Source organism: Oryx dammah, unplaced genomic scaffold (assembly GCF_014754425.2).
Source record: "Oryx dammah isolate SB20612 unplaced genomic scaffold, SCBI_Odam_1.1 HiC_scaffold_26, whole genome shotgun sequence".
NCBI lineage: Eukaryota > Metazoa > Chordata > Mammalia > Artiodactyla > Bovidae > Oryx > Oryx dammah.
Window position 1 is genome coordinate 37,525,029 of NW_024070210.1, and position 21,476 is coordinate 37,546,504.

Here is a 21,476-nt window from a genome sequence, read left to right on the forward strand (position 1 = left end):
CCCACTGAATAAAGGAACCCCTCCAAGGCCACTAGCCGCGGCTAGAGACCCCTTTCCCTGCTCAGCGGCACCTTTCCTGACAGAAGGCCTCTCAGGGCAGGTGGTGTGGGGTTTCTGAGCCTGGTCAGGAGGGACAGGGGGAGGCGTGGGGGCTTCTAGAGAAGGTGGGCTGGGCACAAAGTGGTAAGCAGTGTAGCAGGACACTGCAGGAATCTGCAAGGAGCCAGAGGTCACCTGACTTGCTCCAAGACATGTTACTCCCAGCTCTTCTCTGAGCAGTGGAAGGGTTGAGCACCTGTGCCCACATGAGTCTCCTGTGGAGTGAGATGGCAGTGAGGAGACATGCGCTCATCACCTAACGTCTTTGGGCCTGTTTTCTAATCTGCAAAATGACTGAATGCCCTCCAAGTCTACTTCAGGATAGGGCAACCTCTCTAAGCGAATTTCCGAAGCAGGACTCAACTTCAAGTCATCCTTTCCGCTGTCCCCACATTATTCTTGAATTTGTCTGATCACAGATCCTCGGTTTTGATAAATGCAACCACTGGGTTAGAAAATCCAAATTCCCCTGCTTCACACCGCGCTTCGGAGCTGCAGGTGTCAGTGGCAGGTGGGGGTGGGGGGCGGATCTCAGGCTGCCCCCTCAGGGCAGCCGTCCCCAGGGTGTTATTTCCGCCCGTCCTCAGGAGTTTCTGCCCAGCTGGCCCATGGGAGCGGGAGGGCGGGCCTGCAGTGGTTTAACAGCAGCTCCGCCTGGCGGCCCAGTGGTATCCTGGGGTGGGTTGCCGCTGCGGGGCCACCAGGGACGTGGAAGGTTTGGCCCGGCTCGTGGAGGTGCGGCCAGCAGGCGGCGCGCGCGGACGACCCCGCCGGGCGCCGCAGCGGCGACGGAAATCCCGCCCGGGACCGGCCGCCTGCAGGTCTCGGGACCCGACCCAGCGACCCGGGGCCGGGTGAGGCGCGGCAGGTCCTCGCTTCCTCTGGAAAGGAGACGCGGTCGGCCGCGCCAGCTTTCCCGCCTCCGCCGGCGCGCGGCTTCCGCGTGGCAGGGCCGCCCCGCTCCCTCCCGCCTGGCGCGCTGCCTCTTTGTTTCTCCGCGGCTCCCCTCCTCCCAGACAAATGGCTGTTGGCAGGAAATTAGACGCGCTCTCAGGGAGCCGCGCTCGTCCGGGCGGCGGAGAGGGGGCGCCGCGCGGCCGCCCGGATCCGGGTGCCCCCCCACCCCGCCACGCGAGCCGGGGCGGGGGTGAGGGCCCCGGGGGATGTTTTGACATCTCGTCAAAGGAAGGAACTTGATGCTTCGAAACTGCTTTTCACAGACGCCCCGTGCCTGCTGCTCCAGAGCTGATTTATAAACAGAATCTGTGCTCGCTCCGCTCCCTCCCCCGTCGGCCCGGAGGGGGGCGGCGGCGGCGGCGCTGGAGGCGCGGACGCGGCTGTGCCTGGCAGGACGGAGTTTATTTATTGCCTCTGGCCCAGAGCCGGGGCGGCCCGGGGCCTGCACTAGTTCCCTGCGGCCGAGCCCTTCCCCTCCTTCCCCACCCCCAATGCCGTCTCCATCCCAGGGGTCAGTCTACCCGAAGCCCTGCACCAGACTCTGGGTGAACCCCCGCCGGTCGTTTGGGAGTGGAGGCGGAGATGGCCAGGGCGCCCGTTGGCCCGCGTCCAGCTCCATCCCTCATTCACCCTTCCACCCCAGGGGGAAGAGGATGGCGAGGAAAGGGGTCGCCACCTCTGCCCAAGGGGAAGAAAGGGGCTGGAGCTGTCGATCTTAAACCCCTCGGAAGACCAGTGATTCTAAAGTCTCCTTCCTCCAGGGGCTATCCTTTCTCCCCAGGGAGTCTTCAATCCTCAACTCCTGACCACCTCTAATTCCAAGGTCCCTGTAGCCCTTCCCCTTTAGAATAAATTAAGGAATATCACAGCTTCCACTGATTCCTGGAAGAGGGGAAGAGAGGTTGGAGAGGTCGCCCAGGGCTGGGTCCAGATCTGTCACAAGGCCCAGGCCTCACCCCTACAGAGTCCGGATGGCCACGGGGTAGAGCAGGGACATGTGCTCCGCGCCCTTGATGGGCAGCTTGCGGCTGGCGTAGTGGTGCACGATTTCTGGGACGCTGCTGAAGGGCGGGCTGTTCTGGCCCAGCACGAACTTGTGTTCCTTGGTTCGGGACAGCTTCATGTGCATGAAACCCTGACTGCTCCTGGGAAGAGGAGGGGAGACCCTGCTGAGCCAGGGCCCTCTCCAGTCCCTGTACCCACCCGTCCCACCCCCGCTCCCCCCACCCCCCACCCCCCACCCTGGCAGTGGTTCTTCCAAGGCCACTGAGATGGAGGGTAGTCCAGAAAGCGGGGAGGCGATGGAGGGGATTTTGTGAGTAGGCGGCAGCAGGCATTGGCTTTGTGGTGAGGGCACTGGGTGTGCCAAGAATGTGTGTGTGGTGAGTGTACAGGGTGTGTGCAGGTGGAAACAAGCTATCAGCACCACCCCCCAACCCTGGGATCCAGTCTCTCCCGCCCCCCAGCTAGGGCCAGTTAATCCTCCCCCTCCCTGAGCTGTGCGGGAGAACACCGGTGTAGGGGGAGATCCTGTTGACTCAGGAACAGACAACCCTTGGCAGGACAGTGGGTGGCCAGATGCGACAACCAAGTGAATCTTGGTTGGGATTCTCTCTTGCAATAATTTGGGGAGGGGGTGAGCTGCTCTGGACATCCCTCCAAATCTGGGAACACCCAACTGCCTGGTCCTGAGGACATCCCTTCACCCTCCGGCTAACCAGGCCCTGGGCCCATCTCCCAACCCGCCCCCACCCCCCATCTATCCAGCTCTTCTGCCTGAGATGACATCATCACTAGGCTGCCTCTTCATTCCCTCCCTCAGAGAGGACATGCTCCACTGCCTCTCCCATCTCCCCACCACAATCCAGGAAATCAGCATTAGTGCCCAGCCCTGCCCACAAGACGAAGACCATGCTGCTGAGCTCTGGCCAGCTCCCAGCAAGAACGTCTGTTCAAACTACCACCAGCCTGCTTGGCCAAGCCCCAGCTCTAAAATGCACACACAAGCAACAGAGAAACAATCCTTGGAAGAGCCCTGAAGCCTGAGGACTTGCTTCTGCTGGTCTGAGCCCCTGGAGGGACACGGCAGGGCTCAGAAGCTGGTGAGAGGCAGGGCTGGCAAGGGGGCCCTTCCGTGAGGCCCCACCCTTGAGTTGAGGCTGGCAAACCACTTGTTTCCCATCTGCGGACAAAGAAGGCTCTGCCTGGACGGACTGCACTAGGCCTACAGTGAGAAAGCACGGGAGAATGGGCAAACTAAAGAAAAAAGGGATGGGAAGAAAAAGACAGGCCCTTAAATCCATCCTTCCCTTCTTGCTTAGGGTGGAGTGCCCTCAAGCCTGGGTGTGTGTCAGGGTGTGGGGCCATCTTTCATCTGCAGGTGTGAGATAAGGCTGAATTGACAGCATGAAGGCCCGGGAGAATAGAGCAAAGGGCCTAAGAAAAGTTACAGTCCCTGGGGCAATGGAGAGGGAAGCAGTGAGTAGTCACCCTCCCCTGTCCTTCCTGTGCCCAAAGCCCAGCCCATGGCTGTGGGCAGCAGGTGGGCCCTGTGCTCTCACTGTTAGGGGACAGCCCCCTCCCCACAATGCACTTGGGGGGATTACCTCTCCTGAAAACTGTCCTTATATCTTCTTGAGGAACGGGTCCGGCCAAAAAAAGCAACAAGTCGTCAAAGAACTGAGTTGGCAGCTGAGAGCTCTGCCTCTGTGTGGGTAACTGACCTCCTGGGACAAAGTCCCAAGCATCCATTAGGACACAGCAGAGCCTTTGCCTGACCCTCTGGGAACCAGGGTGGGACTTGCTGGCCCACAGCGTGAGGGCTGGCAGGCTTTTGGAGGAAGCTGTTTAATTACCAGTGAAAGCCCTTCCATTACAGAGACAAGAGAAACTATAATTGTATTTCAGAGAAGCCATTTATATGCAAACGAGACTCTGGCAGACAGATGCTGGCAGGCCCAGATCAGCCTGGGCTGGAGCAGTGTCCAGGCCGGCCCCCTCCTTCACTCCTTGGGATAAGACAGGGCCCAGATTCTGCTCTGTTTGGGAGCCAGACCCCAATGTCTCTCCTTGCTTTGGACCATACCAGCCTTGATGGGGGTGGAACTGTGTAATGGAACAGTGAGGTTCGTGGGGTCAGCCTGAGGGGGGTTCAGAGCCCACTGTGGACACTTTATTTGCTGTTCGCCTTGAGCAAATCACATACCTCTTTGAATCTGTTTTCTTTCTATAAAAAAAGAGATTGATCTTGCAGATGGCAGTTGGTTTGGAGATGGTGTATATGCTGCTTGGCACCTAGTAGATGCTCTAGGAATCATGACTACGATTTTAAAAGCAATACATACTTCCGAAGTTATGCAGATCAAATTTTTGACAAATGAATTTTTCCTGAATGTTCCTTTGTTTTCATAACTTACAGACCCACTGAGCATAAAAGCTGGAAGAAACCTAAGAGATAGCCATTGGATATATTTTGCAAATGTAGAAAGTCCAGAGAGGTTAAGTGATTTGCCTAAGGTCACACAGGTAGTTTTACTAAACACCAAGAATGAAATTCAGGTTCTCTGACTTTAGTTTGGCATTTTTTCCCATTATCTTTTAGTGAAGTTGAATAATTATCCTCAAATGTGTGTGTTCAATACTCCCAAATGTCCATATATTGGCTATTTGAAGTGGGGTACACCTGTACTCTAATGCCCCCTAGGAAATATGGTAGGAAGTGGTATAGATGGCCCAGTAACAATCGGAGATGTGAATGGACACAGCGCTCAGACAGGCTGCCATGTGGGGTTCTACTAGACAGAACTCCTGGGCGCCAAGGAGACTAGCCACCCTGCCAGTAGAACCTGGGAGGCAGATGCTGGTCTATGTAAAATATCTGTGCCAGAGTGGAAGGCTGAGGAGGAGGAGGTGCCCTGACTCCCCTGCCTCTTTCAGGACCCTTTAAAGCTCAGTTGTCAGCCACCAGCCCCCAGACCTTCTGCCCACCTCCTCAGAGTGAACAAGAACAGCTCTGTGTCCAACACTCCACTTTCTTCCCAGGACTCAGCCTCCATCTCACCCTGTTGAGTTCCACAGGCAAAGTTCCTATCTCTTCCCCTGTACTTCTAGAACATCTTGGACTTTCATTAATAATGATGACACTGATAATTTATTAAGCACTCAGCACTATGCTAAGTGCTTATTTCATTTAATCCTTCCCTATAAGGCAGATACGTTATTGCCCCTGAGGCCCAGAGAGGTTAAGGGTCTCCAGGTCACAGAGCTAGCAAGGGACAGGACACTTCTAAGCTGGATTCAATACCTTAACTGTTTTCCCCAACAGATTCTGAACTCCTCGAGAGCAGAGGCTGAGCCTCAGTCAAGCCTCAGGTGCCCGGGCTTGGCCTAGAGTCAGCACGTGTTCACAGGGGATGAAGTTCTCTCCAGCCTGGCTGGGCACAGGAGAGAGAATGGAGATTCCTCCTGTCCTGCCGGTAGTCCTTGCACTGATTCCCCTTGGACTCATCCTGACAGGCTCATCTTGTCTAGAGCCCCCAGCCAGCAGGCCCCACTCACTTGAGGGACAGGGAGAAGTCGTTCTTGCTGGTCTCACTGTTGCGCACCAGATAGCTGGCCTCTTTGCACAGCCGGAGCAGGTTCTCGGCATCTGTTCGGCTGATGGCCCCGTGATACCAGCTGAGGACAAGAGAAAGAAAGGGGGGCATCTCTGCTGGGTCCCTGGCTGTCCAGGCCCACCCATTCTGAGTGTTCCCTGCAGGCAAGTCAGTGCCAGGAAGGGAAGGGAGGAGATGGTCCCCAACTGGACACAGACACTCACACCTGGTTTTCCAGAGGCAGTGCTGGGTCTGTCCACTCCCCCAGGGGGCTGCTGGGCTCCACGCTTAGGGGCTTGGCTGACTTGGGGTTCCCTGCAGAGAGTCGGGGAGGGAGGCGCCCCTTCTCCTCCCGGCCGGGTGACAGACAGCTCTTCTCAGATCCTTCAAACTGGGCTGTGGGGAACATACCAGTCACAGACTCTGAGGACCCTAGAGGTAGAGCCCTATAGACTAGCCAATGCTCCATCCCCATTTCCACCCAAAAGGGAACGAAGGAATGTTCTGCAAGGGTGGGGCCTGCTCATGAGCCTGACTAGCTCTAGGGACAGTATCGGGTTGGTTCCTTGGTGGGGGTGGGGCTCAGCTCTCTCGTGCACACAGGGCCTTTTGGTCCCCATTCTGTGGCAGGAGAGGGGAGAGAAATGACATGAGAAACCACTTAAGCCTCTCCCTCTGGAGGAGATGACTGCCTTCCCTCATCCCATCCCCCTCAGGGTGGCTTCGGCGCTGATAATATTGTTTCTTTCTCCTCCTCAGAGTTCATTACGGTTCTCCAAATCACCCTGCCAAGCCATTCTGTAGAAATGACTTATTGATCCCAGAACAATTATCTGATTTCCCTTGGTGCCATCCTGACAGGCTAACCCTGCCAAAAGCCCAAAGCCACCAGCCTGCCCCCACCCCCAAGGTCGCTGCCCATAGGCTCCCCCGTGCCACCCCCCCCCCCCCCCCACCCCCCGCCGACAGAAGCCCAGCAGAGGCAGCAGTGCCCTCCCAGACCCCAGAGCCCTTCCAAGACCCTGGGCAGCCTGCCCAGGGAAGGCTGAAGCCGGTGGCCCACACGGGTAAAGCCAGCATGCACAGGTGACAGAGACCCTCCCTCAGCCTGTATTTACAAAATGCCCACTCACACACAGGCACAAATACCCAAACAAGTGCTCATGCCTGTGTGTGTATGCACTGCCGCAAGCCCACCCCTGGCTGCCCGTTGTGCATAAAACTGAACATAGATGAAGGGTTCAGTGTCTTCTTTCTCCCCATTTGGGTTCTTTCAAGGCCTCCAGTCACCAGGTGCAAATCAGATCTCTCCTTTAAGGAGTCAGGTCCTTCCTGTGCTAGCATCACCTAGCCTCAGGGTTATTTGTGCTGCTGAAGGATCCAGTCAGGCAGAGCTGTGCCCCAAAAGGTGAATTTAGAAGAGTGGATTTACCTGGCTTGGTGGGAAAGCTATCTGGAAGGGGCCCCTCTCAGGACTTTGGGGGAGGAAGGACTGTGTCCTTTGTCCCTTTCCTCTCCCTCCAGGGCCAGAGGCATTCCTCCTGGGCTCTCTGAACTCCACCCCACCTCTCAGCTCCTCCCACCCAATCCCACGGGGCCTACGGGCTGGCCCTCTGCCAGAAGCCCCCACGGGACCCACCGCTGCCATCCTCCTGGCTGGGCTCGGGGACGGGGGAGGCTGGACCGGAGATGTCCCTGTCCCCGGTGGGCAGGGAGGGGCTGCTGTCCAGCTGTCCCACGGGCGGAGGCCAAGGTAGGTCTTTGATGACCTTAATGTCAACTGGAGCCAGGAGCAGCCGGGAGAAGAGAGACAGACAGAGACAGAGACAGAGAGAGGCAGAGATTGAGACACCGAAACCAGAGCCAGGACATAGGACAGCCTGGAAAGGAAAAGGAGCAGAGGCAGGGGCGGCTTCTGGGGGAAGAAGAGGACTCCCAGGAGACTGGGTGGAGCCACACTGAGCGCTCCAGTGGGAGGCTCCCGTGACAACAGCAGAACACGAGCCTTGCTCTGCCAGCCCCACAGGTCCCTTTTGACGTCTCTTGAGCCTCCAGGGCCCAAAGGGACTGGGCAGGGAGGAAAAGCGGGACAAAGGGCTGTCCACACCACCCAGCACCATACCCAGGCGCCCCCACAGCCTCTTGGCACCTCCCACCTTGCCTCTCTTCTCCCTTTCACCTGAAGCCTGGGAACTCACGGGCAGCAAGACCCAGACAGTCTGGCCGCAGGGTGTCAGGAAAGCTCAGACACGGGGGCAGATGTTTTATTGAAATATACCCCCCACACTCTCAATCCTGAGCCTTGACAATTAGTAGAGCCATGCCACTGGCGGCTGCAGGACTGCTAACGAGGTTTCCTAATGACGAGCATAGATTTTCCCATTAAGCAATCCAAACAGTATTGATTCTCCAAGGAGACTCCTGGAGATAAATGGCCCATCCTCAGTGGTGCATGCTTTACAGGAAACAAATGAGAAAGCTGTGGTTTCTCAGTCTGACTGCCAGGGTTGGGGGGACAGAGCGGAGAGCCGAGTGCAGCTCCAGGATGAGCCCCTTGCCCAGGGAGGGTTGAGGAGGACACAGAAGCAGGAATGAGGTCTAACGGCACTAAGTCCTTGATGTTCTCATTGAATCAAGGATCCAGACTCTTGCACCACCGACGCACACACTCTGTGTTTTGTTTTGTTAAATGTAAGTCTTTAACACAGGCCACACATTTGAGCATTTTGTTTGGAATTTCTTTACTTTTAAGTCTACCCTGCCTCCTAAGAGATGGGGGCCTGAGAGGTGGTGATGCAGGAAGTCATCCCCCGACGCTACACACAGTTTGTATTCACAGTGCCCAACTCATCACATCCATCCCCAGCAATCAGTCCTCCCATTCCCCTGAGCCTGGAAAGCTGCTCCAAGGCCCCAGCAGAGCTGCCCTCTCCACCCAGGACTCACCTGCAAAGGCTTTGGAAATCCGCTCCTTCTTCCACTCCCAGGGCTGGTCATACTCCTCGGGGGGCCTCTCATCATCCTCTGGAAGGCGGGACTCCCGGGGCCAGGGGGCCCCCTCACCCTCTGGGGTGGCCCCCTCCTCCTCTGGCTCATAGGGTGTGTCATACAGAGGCAGGGGCTGAACTGCTGTCTCCTTGGAGCCCCGGATCTCTGCCAGGGCAAGGCAGGAGGGGAGGTGTGAGCAGTCCTGGCTGCCTGGCTAAGCTCCCCTGGCAGGCAGCACCCTCCAGCTACAAGACTTCAGAGGGGAGGCTGCTGACTCTGCGGGGAGACCAGAGGCCCCTCAAAACACCCCTGGGGTTCCAACAGCATGGGACCCCACAGAGGCAGGGGCAGAGAAGCACCAAAGGGAAAGACTGAAAAGAGATCCTGTAATGGCCAGCAAGGGCTGGGTTGCTGAGGCTTACTCATTTCGGAAACTGAGGCAGAGTCCATTTCCTCCTTGCTACCCAGATCCATTTATTTCTTTGCACCCCAAGTTTTGTCATCTCTTTCCCACATCTGTCTACTTACAGAGAGAGAACATTCTGGTTCTTTCTCCTCATGCCCCCGTGCAGGGGCCTACAGCTGTCCTGTGTTGCCCAAGCCTGAGTGGGCAAGTTTAATTCTGTGGTGAAGTACTAAGAAGCCCATTGTAGTGACATAGCTAAGTAATGTTCTCCAATCAGCTTTATCAGTAATAAAGCTGACATTGCTATCTCCATCTGTCTGTTTCCTTAATCCTATTTCTCAGTTACTTCCAAGCCCAGAGGGGAAGAAAGAGGTGTTAATTATTGGTCTCTTAAAGCCTCAACAATTTCCACAATAGCCTAATAACTCATCTTCCTGATGCCCAGTTCTTCTAGCCTGTTCTGTACACCAAAGCCTCAGTAATCCTCTTAAAATGCCATATTCATCCTGTTTCTTTCTTGCTCAAGAATACATAATGGCTCCCCTCCCCATTTTGGAGCAAGTTCAAATGCCTCATTCGAGCCTTTGCAATCCTTTACTGCCCTTCTTAGCTCTTAGCTAGGCTTAGCTGTATGCCTAGCACTAAGATTATTTGCCCCTGAACAAACCTTCCTTTCATCCTGCCCTGGGGCCTTGGCTTACCCTGATTCACCACATCCTCCCCTGTTGGTCCCTTTTCCTGTATGCTTTCTCGACCTCTGTTCCCCAGGGCCAGGTCTTATTCATTTCTCCCTGCCCTCACTCCTTGAACTACGTAGCCACTTCTCCTGTGTGCTGCATCTGCATGTCTAGTTACGTGTTTCCAGTTGCCACAAAGGTGTTCACTTCAGCACCCCATCGTTTCGACCCCATCACCTTCCCTAAAGCTAGTGATTCTCTTCTTGGGATCAGTGACCCCCAGCCCAGCCTATACCACTAGCCTGCCCTTCCTGACTATCCCAAATTCTTCTACTGTCTGACCTTTGGTTGTATGACCTTCTCCAGTACCTTAGGTCTTAGGCTCTGTAAGTCCCAGCTCCTCCAAAATGACTATATTGAAGGCAATGGCCACCACCCTCCCTAAGGACCCAGCAAAGGCTTTCTCCCTATTTTCTTGGGACCAAGGAATCAGTCCTTACACTTGTGGGTCCCAGAGCCTGTTCTGCGAATACTCAGGCCTCAGGGAGTGTCCCCCACCCTGCTCCCAACCCCGACTCCATCACTTACCGGCCATCATCTTTTGTGCCTCATAGGGTTCCATGTAGCCGTCATTTTCAGGGAGCTTCTCTGGGGCTCCTGAAGCACCTATTGGGCCTTCGCCAGTCTCCTGAACATCAAAAGGGTCCGCATAGTCTTCTAGAATTGCTAACTGGGGGAAGAGAGTGAGGGGAGCAGGCTTCAGACATCTGAAAGACAGCTCTGCTTCTCCCTGGTTGCTCTGTCCATGGGAGCAAGAGTCCTGGCTGCCCAGGAGCTTGGATGGAGACAAGCTCTGGCTCTTCCTTTCTGGGGTCCCCCACTAGGCTGCCCACAGAATGGGCCATCTTCCTTTTTTCTTAACTGTGTGCCTCTGAGCCATCCCCTAGGCAAGATGGCCGGGATAAGGCTCTGGGCCTTAAGGTTTGCCTCAGAGTCCAGGCAGGCCCAGATGACCTAACAGAGGGAATTAACTCAGAGACCTGCTTATAAAGGTGTTGGGAGTGTCCTAAGAATAAGCAGGGAACAGCAGGCAATGAGGAGATTAGCTTGGTTCATGTCTACCATTGCACTCCCAGATGCTGAAAATATTTGCTGACCATCAAGGAAGGAAGGGCTGAGCACTGACTTTATGTTGCAGTTCGCTGGTTTATCCTCACAACACCCTTCACAATGCCATATGGGAATTGTTATCCCCATTTTTAGGAAATGGAGCCTCAGGACAGGTAGGGAACAACATACCCAAGTCTGTTTCAGGTAAGCGGAGAAACCAGGATTGGAACCTGTGCCCTTTGTGCAAAATCATGCTGCCAACCTGCTACCATGGGCATCTTGGCTGTCCTGGGAGAGAGACCACCTTAGGACAGCTCTGAGAAAACCATGATTTGGGCTCTGCGGAACCCCTCTGGGCTCTTGGAGGGCAGGGACAGGACAGCCCTCGCCTCGGCCCTCCATACTTAGGCTGCCCCCTTTCTCTCACACAAGCGGCTCATGGCCACCCCCTGTTCCCGCTTCCAGGCAAGGCAGAGTGAACCGCAAACCACACACCCTGTGGAAGAGCTTAAGGTGCTGGGGCGGGGCTCATTGAGGACAATAGAGCCTTTCTCCAAGCTGGGCACAGAGTCGGTGCGGGGGGGCGGGGGTGGTGGAGGAGGGGGGGCTGCGGCGGGGGGGGGGGGGATCCCGGGCCTTGACAAGAGGTAGCTGTGCGGCCTGCGGCCTAGAGGAGGGGCTGCTCCTGCCTCTCCCCCATTCTTCTAGACTTTCCTTCTGGTCCAGATCAGAACTCTGGGAGTCAGCTGGGCAGGGGGGCTGTGAGGATGACCACCCTGGCCTGGGTAACAGGATCTGAGACCCTTAGCAAGGCTGAATGAAGAAAGAAAACTTCCCACTTCAAACACCCCTTTTTGCAGGTTCCTGCCTCTAAGGGGTCACACAGAGTCAGACACAACTGAAGCGACTTAGCAGCAGCAGCAGCAGCAGCAGCACTCCTACAGGCCCCTCCAGGGGTCTTTGACATGCATCCCAACAGCTCCTAGCTGAACTCTCATCCTTCAGTTCTTCAGCTCCCACTGGGTTTCACCTCATTCCAGTCAAGACCCCCAGCTCCTTTATCTCCATTGTATCTCTGCATGCCCTTAAGGCCCACATCTCAGATCATCCTATCACTTCCACCAGCTCATCCTGTAACCTGAGCTCTTTGTCATTTTTCTCTCTCCAGCTCCAATAAGCACCTGGTCCACAGTAGGCACTAGAAAAATGTGTCTTCTAGGGAGTCTCCTGGTGGTCCAGTGTATAAGACTCTGCGCTTCCAATGCAGGGGGCACAAGTTCGATCTCTGGTTGGGGAGCTAAGATCCTGCATATCACATGGTGTGGCCAAAAAAACAGCAACAAGTGTTTCTTCTATTTCACTGCCTAGCTCCCCTCAGAGCCTCTGCTGCTAGTCCTCCTTCCTCCAACAAGTTGAGAAAAGAAATCCACTCCCACCCCAAGCTGCTTCATCCCAGGCCAATAGGCACCCACAGTCCCACCCACTCAACCAAGGGGCTCTGAGGCCAGCCCACCGGGTACGCACCTGAGCTGGCCCCTAGCCTCATGTTCACACGTGGCAGCTACTCAACAGTAAGTGAATCAACAGACCTTGCAATGGCTCTCCAGTACCAAAAATGAAAGTCCAAAGTTAGGGAAATGTAAAGATTCCACTTCCCTCTATGGGTTCTCTCTCCCTCCCTGAAGTTTCAGGTCACTTCATTACCTGAAAGCTCTATAATCTCTTTTTTATCTCTAAGGCTTTCCAATTACCTGGATCAGCTTATTTCTCTTTAGAAAGCCTTCCAGTCAGTCTCCCCGCAGGTCTGGTTAGGGGGTCTTTGCTGGGCTATCATCACTTTGTGTAGTATATACTTGTCTTCTTATCTGTCTTCTTGCTGACTGTGAACTTCCTGAGGGCAGGAATCATGTTTACTGCTAAATTCCCAATGTCTAAAGTGCTCAGTAATTATGTGTTGAAACAGTTCATATAAACAGGAAGGAAGAAAGGACAAAGGAAGCACTTTTCCTTGTTCATTCAGAAGAGGAAGCAGGAATCTGGGTGAGGAGTCAGACAGAAGGTATGAGTCCCCAAAAGCTGCACTGGGAGCAGAAGCACCTGGCCCAAACCCAGGCCCCTCCTCCCCAACTCCACGGAGCCCCCCATGCCCTGGCTTTCCAAGATCAGTCAGAGTTGCAGGCTGGCCCTTCCCACCAGAGCCTGGGCCAAGTGCTGTGACCCCTCCCCGGCTGGCGTGGGCCTCCAGAGCACTGCAGGGCCCACGGGCACCCAGGTGGCAGCTTTGTGGGCAGCTCAATGGCTCCTCTGTTCCATTCCTGGCTCTACACCTGCTCCAGGAAGCGCTGGCCCTCACCCTAGGCGGAGGTGCCCAGAAAAGCCACCCACAGGACCGGGATCAGGAACAGCAGCAGAGATGCCTGCTGGGAGGTTGGCAGGACAAGCACCTGCCCTGGACATGGGGGACCCCCACCAGAGACCAGACCTGCTTTCCCAGTGGCTTCCAGGTCATGTGAGGAGGCAAACCATTCAGGTGCGGAAAAGCTGCCTCTGCCGGCTTCTGACACCTTTGCTCCACCATGACTTACTTTATGGGCCCTCTACCCGACTCTGATTAGTCCATTTAGTCAAGGCTATGGTTTTTCCTGTAGTCATGTATGGGTGCGAGAGTTGGACTGTGAAGAAAGCTGAGCGCCGAAGAATTGATACTTTTGAACTGTGGTGTTGGAGAACTTTTGAGAGTCCCTTGGACTGCAAGGAGAGCCAACCAGTCCATTCTGAAGGAGATCAGCCCTGGGATTTCTTTGGAAGTAATGATGCTAAAGCTGAAACTCCAGTACTTTGGCCACCTCATGCAAAGAGTTGACTCATTGGAAAAGACTTTGATGCTGGCAGGGATTGGGGGCAGGAGGAGAAGGGGACGACCGAGGATGAGATGGCTGGATGGCATCACTGACTCGATGGACATGAATCTGAGTGAACTCCAGGAGATGGTGATGGACAGGGAGGCCTGGCGTGCTGCGATTCATGGGCTCGCAAAGAGTTGGACACGACTGAGCGACGGAACTGAACTGAACCCGACTCTGATGTGCTCACTGTGGTATATGGTATCGGCCTGGTACACAGTAGCTGCTCAGTGCACATTCTGGATGCTCAAAAGGCCTCCTGCTCCCCAGACTCCATCTTTTGGAGAGACACCAAGTCTCAGTCCCCCAATCATCCTAACTGACTGACCAGTAGGGTCTGCTGTGGGAGCAGCCAGTCAGGAGAATGGATATTTGATGGGGATCAAAGCTTTTGGCTCAAGGACAGAGGGGAGGAACGGACAGGGAAGGCACCTAAAACAGGGCGGATATTTCGGCAAACCCTCTAGTAGTTGGAACGCTGCTGAAATGCTGAACTATTTCCAAACTAATAGGTGAGTAGCTGCTGCCCAGAGGGCCCCCTGCCAACCAGGTCTCCTTCCCCTCCTGCCATCTGGCAGGGTGGCTCCAAGACCCTGCTCTTGTGCCTGTTCAGTTGGGCAGTGTCCCTCCCAAAGTTGCTGTCTGGCTCTGCCTTTCCTTCCTGCCCAGGCCTCTCCTGAGGGAGCTGGCAGGCCCACCATCTGGATCCACCCTCCCACTCTGCAGCTGGACCCTGCTAGGAGTTCCTGAGCCAATCCACGGGGTTCTTAAGGCCAGGGGAGCAAGGGGGACATATGTCACAGGATTTGGGCTGTGTAATGTCTCCAAAGTGTACCAGTCCCTTTCCTCTATCTTTCATTTACATTTAATGTCTGGAAGCCTCTGGTCTTTTCATCTGTGGAATGAGGATGGTATTAGTATCTGTCTCACAGGATTGGGTAGAGGACAATGAATACAAAAAGTCTTTGGCCCAGAGGCTGGCATGGAGTCCAGTGCTCCATCAGTCTTGGTCCTGATGATAATCTCTTGTATACAGGCACTGGGGCCCCAGAGTCCACGCTTGTCCAGGGAGCACAGTTTGCAGCAGTGGAGACAAGAAAGTCAGAGACCCAGGTCTCCTGACTCTCAGTGCCTTGCCACAGATTTTCCAGAAGAACTGGGAAATGTAGCATCTTCCCTCCTCTACTTGTAGATGTAAAATACACCTTAGCATGTTAAAGGCTATAAGAAGTCCTACAGCCAAAAGAATAAACTAATTTTGTCTAATTCAGCATTTCTCCAAACTATTTTAACCATGAAATCCTTTTACCACTGAAAATCTGTCAGTTTCCGAAATGGTGTACTACTGATATTTACCTTCCTAAAGATCAAACTTTTTGCACTTTCTGTTCCCACTTACCGGAATGCCCTTCCTAGTATTATCTGCCAGGGAAATGCCCTCACATGAAGCAAATTTGTTATTATCCTTTTCTAACCACAAAGCAATGCTATGCCTGTAAAACATTCAAACATCACAGACATGTACTAACTAACCCTTACTACTCACCTTTGTAAGACACTTATAAGGTCTGTCTGAGGCCACTTTGGGATTCGAGGGCAAGTGCTGGCCTTCAGCATTCAGGAAATTGTGAACTCAGCATGGAATGCAATCCTCATTCCTTCTTTAATAGTCTCCTTCCCCTTGTTCATTAGCAACTGCTTAGTGACACTTCCTCTCTCTGCAGGGTTCCTTGAGGCAGGTGCAAAGGTCCCATGCAAGATGCTGGCAGTCAGTCTGAATTAGGCTGCCCCAGTGGGAACTTGAGCTTTCCTAACTAGCTGTGAAACCAAGTAAGCGTGACTCAACATTCCTGGTCTCCCTATTTGTAATGCTGGAATAATAACAGACCAGACTTGTCCTTATAGGGTTGCTGTGAGGATCAACTGTCTAATATATGTGAGCTGCTTCAAACAGTGCTAGATATGAGGTAGAGGCTCAGTAAACGTCCATGATTACATTGTTAGATACGAAAAGAACAAATTTCGGGATCCTTCAGGAGCTCACAGTGACACACACACACAAAACAAGCTCCAAAAGAGAGAAGCACCTTGAAGCGCTATGAAGCTACACCACTGGACCCCAGGCTCTGGAAGCATGACAGGCTCACTGTATGCAGTGTCTGGGCCCCTTCTCCGCTCTCCTATCATACCACACTGGTTCTCCAGGGCAGCTCCAGGTACCCCTCCAAGCCCGGGACCCCAGCCAGCTGCTCCCATTCCGGTCACAGGCTCCTGCCTGTTTCTGGCTCCCAAAGGGAAAAGCACCAGGGCTGTGGTGTCACTGAGTCAACTGCCCAACAAGCCACAGGTGTCTTCCAAAGGAGGGAGTGTCGCAGCGTGAGGAGGCGGTAGTGAAGAGAGTGGACAGGCCTGCCACACCATCCCACAGTCACCGCGGGCCTCGGCCCTCCTCGACGCACCAGCGGCAGGGGGACCAACAGCAGCACAGATGACCAGCCCGGGCCGCAGCGGTTCAGAGGTCTAACCAGTCCACAGAGGTCCCTTGACCCAGACCCTTCTCTCTTCCTCCATCACTGGGGACACGAGGACAGGTGTAAGATAAACACATCAGACCTCCAGATTCTGTGCAAGTCATAAGAAGGAAAATTAAAGCAAACAAACCCAAAAAAGGCAAACCTCAGCCTCCCAGGCGGTGCTTGGGCCAGTGTCATTTAATGATACTCAAACACTCCATAAACACCGGCCAAGGGAGGGCCCCTACCTGCCCTCCTAACCCCAGGGCAGGCATGGAACCCAGAATGTATCCTTCACTTCCTGTCTATCTGTTCACTCATTTCCAAATTGGGCCTGGAGGATCGAAGTCCACATGAAAACCATCTATGAGGTATAGCATCTGTTTTTCAAAGTTCTTAATACTTTGGGCCCTGTGAACACCAATGAGAATCCAAGAGCTGTGAGCCTTTTCGCAGAAAAATGCTCGCTCACCCAAATATCTGCACACTATTTCTGGAGGTTCGTGAACCCTAGAGGCCCCTCTTTGAGCTAGGAACAAGAACTTTAGTTTCAGTTCATACAAGGTGCCTGTCTTATTGCTCACATCACCTCTCTCTGTTTTGCTCTCACACTCACTCATTCTCTATCTCTGTCCGTCTCTCTCACACGTATCTTGGCATGATGGAGGCAAAGGACACACTGTGCAGATGGTCAGAGGCAACTCAAAGCTTCATCTAATCAGGGCCCCTCTCCCATCCCCAGCCCCCTTTGCTAATTAGATCAGGTTTTTCCTGTTGAAAGTCTGAGAAAAGGGAGCAAAGCAAGGGAAGGTATAGCTCTCTAGCCCCTCTGCCAGAGCACAGCCTGATGGCCAGACAGGGCCCAGGACCAAGAGGGAGCCTTCCTGCAGCCAGATGGTGAGGCCCCGCCTGCCTGGTGCAGGGCGCGGCTCCTGCTGCTCCCACACCTGCCCTGCCAGGCCTGCCCAGATGGCCACCCGCGCACCCCTGCCAACTGCAGCCGCGGGTCTCAGGGTGGGCCAGCAGCCAGAGCTGTGCATGGGGAGAAGGCTAATGGTCTTGAGCCCCCAGGCCTCTCAGGGTCCTGTCTGAAGGCCTATTCTCTCCTGCCCCCACATCCACTGGGCTCATTCCTCTTCAATCTCTCTGGCTCATCAAAGAAGCATTTCCACCCATTTCATCAAACCTCATGATCCAGCCTCTCTCAGAGGGTTCTGACCCACCCAGCACCAGCTGCTGGGCTGCAGGAGAGAAATGAGCCAGCCCAAGGCAAAACCTGGGGCCCAGCTTCGTCGCACCTCAGGAAGTAACCCAAAAGCAACAAGCCAAGGGGACCTGCAGGGCTAAGAGGGGGGGAAACAGAGACTAAGGAGAAAGCAGCCACGCGGAACAGAAACACTGGCTGAGCAGGGGCTCAGGGGGCCAGGCTGGCTCACTATCTAGAAGCCACAACTCTATGCAAGCTCTGCAAGCATGGGCTGACACCTGGGTTTAGGGTAAGGGGCTCAGGTGTGCAGTCTGGGCTCTTCCTAAGAAGATCCAAAGTCTGTTCCTAAGGGAGTGGAGCTGCTCTCTCTGAAAAGTGCGGGGAGGGGGCGGGGGGGGCACCCCCAGGTCAGCATCCCTGCCCTGGGGCCAGCTCAGATAGCTTCCTGGGTCTTTCTCACACACCCACTAAACCACTGAGTGCTCCATTTCATTTCTGTCCCCACAACTGACAAAGGACTCAGACACCGCTTAGCCCACAAAGTCTGAACAGCCCACAGATCACAGAGCCGACTAGGGGAAGAATGGATGCCCTCGGTGAGAAGAAGCTGTGGGTTTCCACATGGTTGTGTGGGCACAGCCCCTTCCTTGGGGTCTCTGTGAGAATATGGACACGGGGAGCTTTAGTTAGGGGAATTGCTCACCCTCAGGTCACTATGGCAATGGACAGTCACCACTTAGGACTTATTTATGCCCCACCCCTCTTTATCCCAAATTCTGTGTCAGGCACTTGTGAGACATAATATGAGGACATGGTCCTCGTCCCGGAGGAGCCCATGGCTTGGTGGGCAGCCTGTTATGCCATTCCAAGAGGACGCAGAGAGGAAGAGGGCCAGGGACAGTCCAGGCCCACATGCCCATAGGCAATGGTCAGGGAGGAGGAGACTAACTGGTCAATAGTAAGAACAAAGCCACTGCCGCCGCCACCACCACCATCAACAGGGAAAATTAGGAAGAAGAGGAGCCTAAGGACACGTGGGGACAGCACAGCCGCCTTCTGCAGGCGAAGGGTCTGCAGAATGGGCAGGATGGGCAGCTGTGCCCCATGGCAGGAACTCAGAGAAAAATAACTCACATTCCTGAGGCTTCTCTCTGAGCCCGACACATCTCTCTTACCCAGGAAATTGGGCAGAACAGCATCACACTTTCAGCTGAAAACCTCAATACTGGAGCCAATGGATTCAGACAGCAACTTTGCTCTCCAATCAAAGAAAACAGTGTTCTCTGCTCAGGAGAGGGGAGTAAGCCCCAGAACAAGCTCCCAGAGGTCAGTGAAGAGGGACAACAGAGCCAGGGCCACCCACAGAGTCACCTTCCTAGAATTTAGGGCCACAGGGGGCCTGAGGATAGCTTTCAGCTCTCAGGCCACACTGGGGTTGGGCTCTACCTGGGGCTTTGAGCCACAATGCATGTTCTTGAGAATGGTGAGAACCCTAAGCTTGACGATCCATGAAAAGTTCTAGCCATCCTTAGAATGGACACCAGGAGGACGAGGCCAAGAAGAGAGAAGGAGTGGGCTCAGTTGCTTAGTCCCTTCTGGGCAACAGGTTCTGAGCACTGATTGTCCCCACGCTGCTAAGTCGTGTCTGACTATGACCCCATGGACTGCAGCCCGCCAGGCTTCTCTGTCCATGGGATTTCCCAGGCAAGAATACTGGAGTAGGTTGCCATTTCCTTCTCCAGGGGATGTTCCCGACCCAGGGATCAAACCTGCGTCTCCTGCATTAGTAGATGGATTCTTTACCACTGAGCCACCAGGAAAGCCCGACTGTCCCCATACCTGAGGAGATAGGGAAGGAGAGCAGGAGTGGCCCTGTCTGTACCTCAGTGGTCAGCATCCTTGGTGAAGAGATGCATACTGCTGGTTCTGGCTTGCTAAGAAGAACAGTCTACCCTGCTCAACAGACCACTGGTCTCCAGCACCACAGGTTAAGGCAAAAGCCAGCTCTTGCTGTGTCCGGGAGAAAACCAGCCTTCACCTCCTTCCTGGCGCTTTAGCACCTGCAAAGATGCTAACAGAAGGTGGGAAGGAGCTTTGTGCTCACTCTGCCCTGGCGGGGGGGTAGGGGGGGGGCCCCGGGGGAGGGGTCAGAGATCAAAGGGCAGTGAACTGCTGCTCTCGCAGGGTTGAAAGGCCATAAACTGGGGAGAAGTGGGGCTCAAATCCCGTTAGAAAAAGGCTCCCTGATTAGACTCCGGGGGCTGAGATGAGGAGAGCAGAACCTGGGAGGGGGAGGGTCACTAGTTCCGGGGCGATAATAAGGGAAAGCGGCAGAGTTTGGGGCGCACGTCCCAAATTAGAAGGTCGAGAATCTGAACAAAGGTGGATGAAGCCTCCGAGCCCCGGGGTCAGAGACTAAGATCGTCTCCTCCAGGAACCGTGACAGTGAGGGGCCCGGCCCCGGTCAGGCCACCTTTGTCCCTCTCGTAAGCCTCAGACCTCCGACCACCTCTCCTTCTGGCCGCCCCCTGCCCGGTGTGGCACTCACCCTGTCGCTGCTGGCGGGGTGTCCAGAGATTCGTTCCTCAGGCGGAGGAGCTGGGGGGCCAGGGGTCTCGACCCGAATAAGGCGGTGGGGGGGCGAGCCGTGGCGCGGGGGCGGCGTGGGGCCGGGGGCGGCGGGGGTGGCTAGGGCAGCGGTGCCGGACGGCCCCCCGGAGTAGGGGTCTTCGAAGTCACGCTCCCTCTGCAGCCGGTAGGCAGCCAAAATGTCCGGGGGAGGTGCGGGGGGCGCGGCCGGGGAAGGTGCGGGGGGCCGGTAGTCCGGCTCGGGGGGCGCCGGTTTGCCCCCACCTCCGCCGCCGCCGCCGCCGCCGCCCCCCCCCGCGGAAGCCCAGATGCTCCCGGAGCCACTTGGCCACTCCGCCGCTGCCGCCCCCTCCTGGGCCCGCTCCTGCACCCCCGGCGCCGCGGCGCGATCCTGCCGGACCACCCCCCGCGCTCCCTTGAGCCCGCGGCCCCGGGCCGGAGCCGGCCGGAGGAGCTCCGCTCAGTAACATGGGGCCGGCCAGACTGAGCTAGGGGAGAGTGGTGGCCGGGCGGGGGGGCGGGGAGGGGGCGGAGCTCCGTCGGGCGGCGAGAGGGGGCGGGGCTCGTCGGTAACAAGGGAGAGGCGGGGTTCCGCTACCTAAAGGGGTCTACCTCGCACCCCGCCCCACGGAGAGGAGGGGGACGGGCTTCCAGCCTGTGTGCTCGCCGAAGACGCGAAGTGGCGACCCCAGGGCAGGGCATCCGACTCCTGAGGATGGACTGAGGATAAATCCTCCACGTGTCTCCACGCCTGTCCCTGCAGGGGCTCACCTGCCCACGTCTATTCCCCGCCCCCCCACCTCCCACCTAGCGCGACCTCGAGAGGGGAGTCCTTAGACTCCCGGATTCCTGGCCCTCTGGCGCCTTCTGCCCCTCCCCAAGGCCTCCCAACTGGGAAATATCCTAGGAGGAAAAGCTGGGGTTGGGGGCAGGCAGAGGGAAGGCCGAGATGGGGGGTGCTCGGTAGGACCAGTCTGTAACTACCGGGTTTCGGCGTGCTGCTATGGGAGCCCCACCTACCTCCTCCCATCCAACCGCTCTCACTGCACATACTCGAACCCACTCCAGGCGGACATCTCACATCACAATCAGCTCCCTAGAGGCACCCACTTCTCCCGAGTGACTTCCACACACGCCCTCCTCACAGGCAAACAGCCCTTGCACAAACGCCTCCCACCCCTGAGCTCACCCACTCTGAGCAGGTCGACCCGGCCCTGATGGCAGAGAGCGCAAACACGCAGAAATCCTTTCATGTCCCGGGTTTCCTTGTCCATCAGATTAGTGACAGAATAGAAACAGACAAGTCAATAAATCAAGTCAAAAAACAGTTCCATGTTGTCTGTCACAAACCACTTAATCCCCAGAGGCTCGGATGCTGAAGGGATAGGCATTTTTGTCTTAGAAATAAAGCCAATTTCTCCCCAGAAATATT

The 21,476-nt window shown here is 55.5% G+C and overlaps 1 protein-coding gene across 1 annotated transcript; it reads right to left on the bottom strand.

The window, feature by feature from the left end:
- Positions 1-1,439: 1,439 nt before the first annotated feature.
- SHF (Src homology 2 domain containing F) lies at positions 1,440-20,514 on the bottom strand. The gene is given in 8 exon segments (XM_040226439.1): positions 1,440-2,201; positions 5,614-5,733; positions 5,876-6,047; positions 7,291-7,431; positions 8,598-8,804; positions 10,311-10,452; positions 20,004-20,327; positions 20,329-20,514. Coding segments are annotated over 8 exon segments (1,479 nt in total). The 3' UTR covers positions 1,440-2,014.
- Positions 20,515-21,476: the final 962 nt, after the last annotated feature.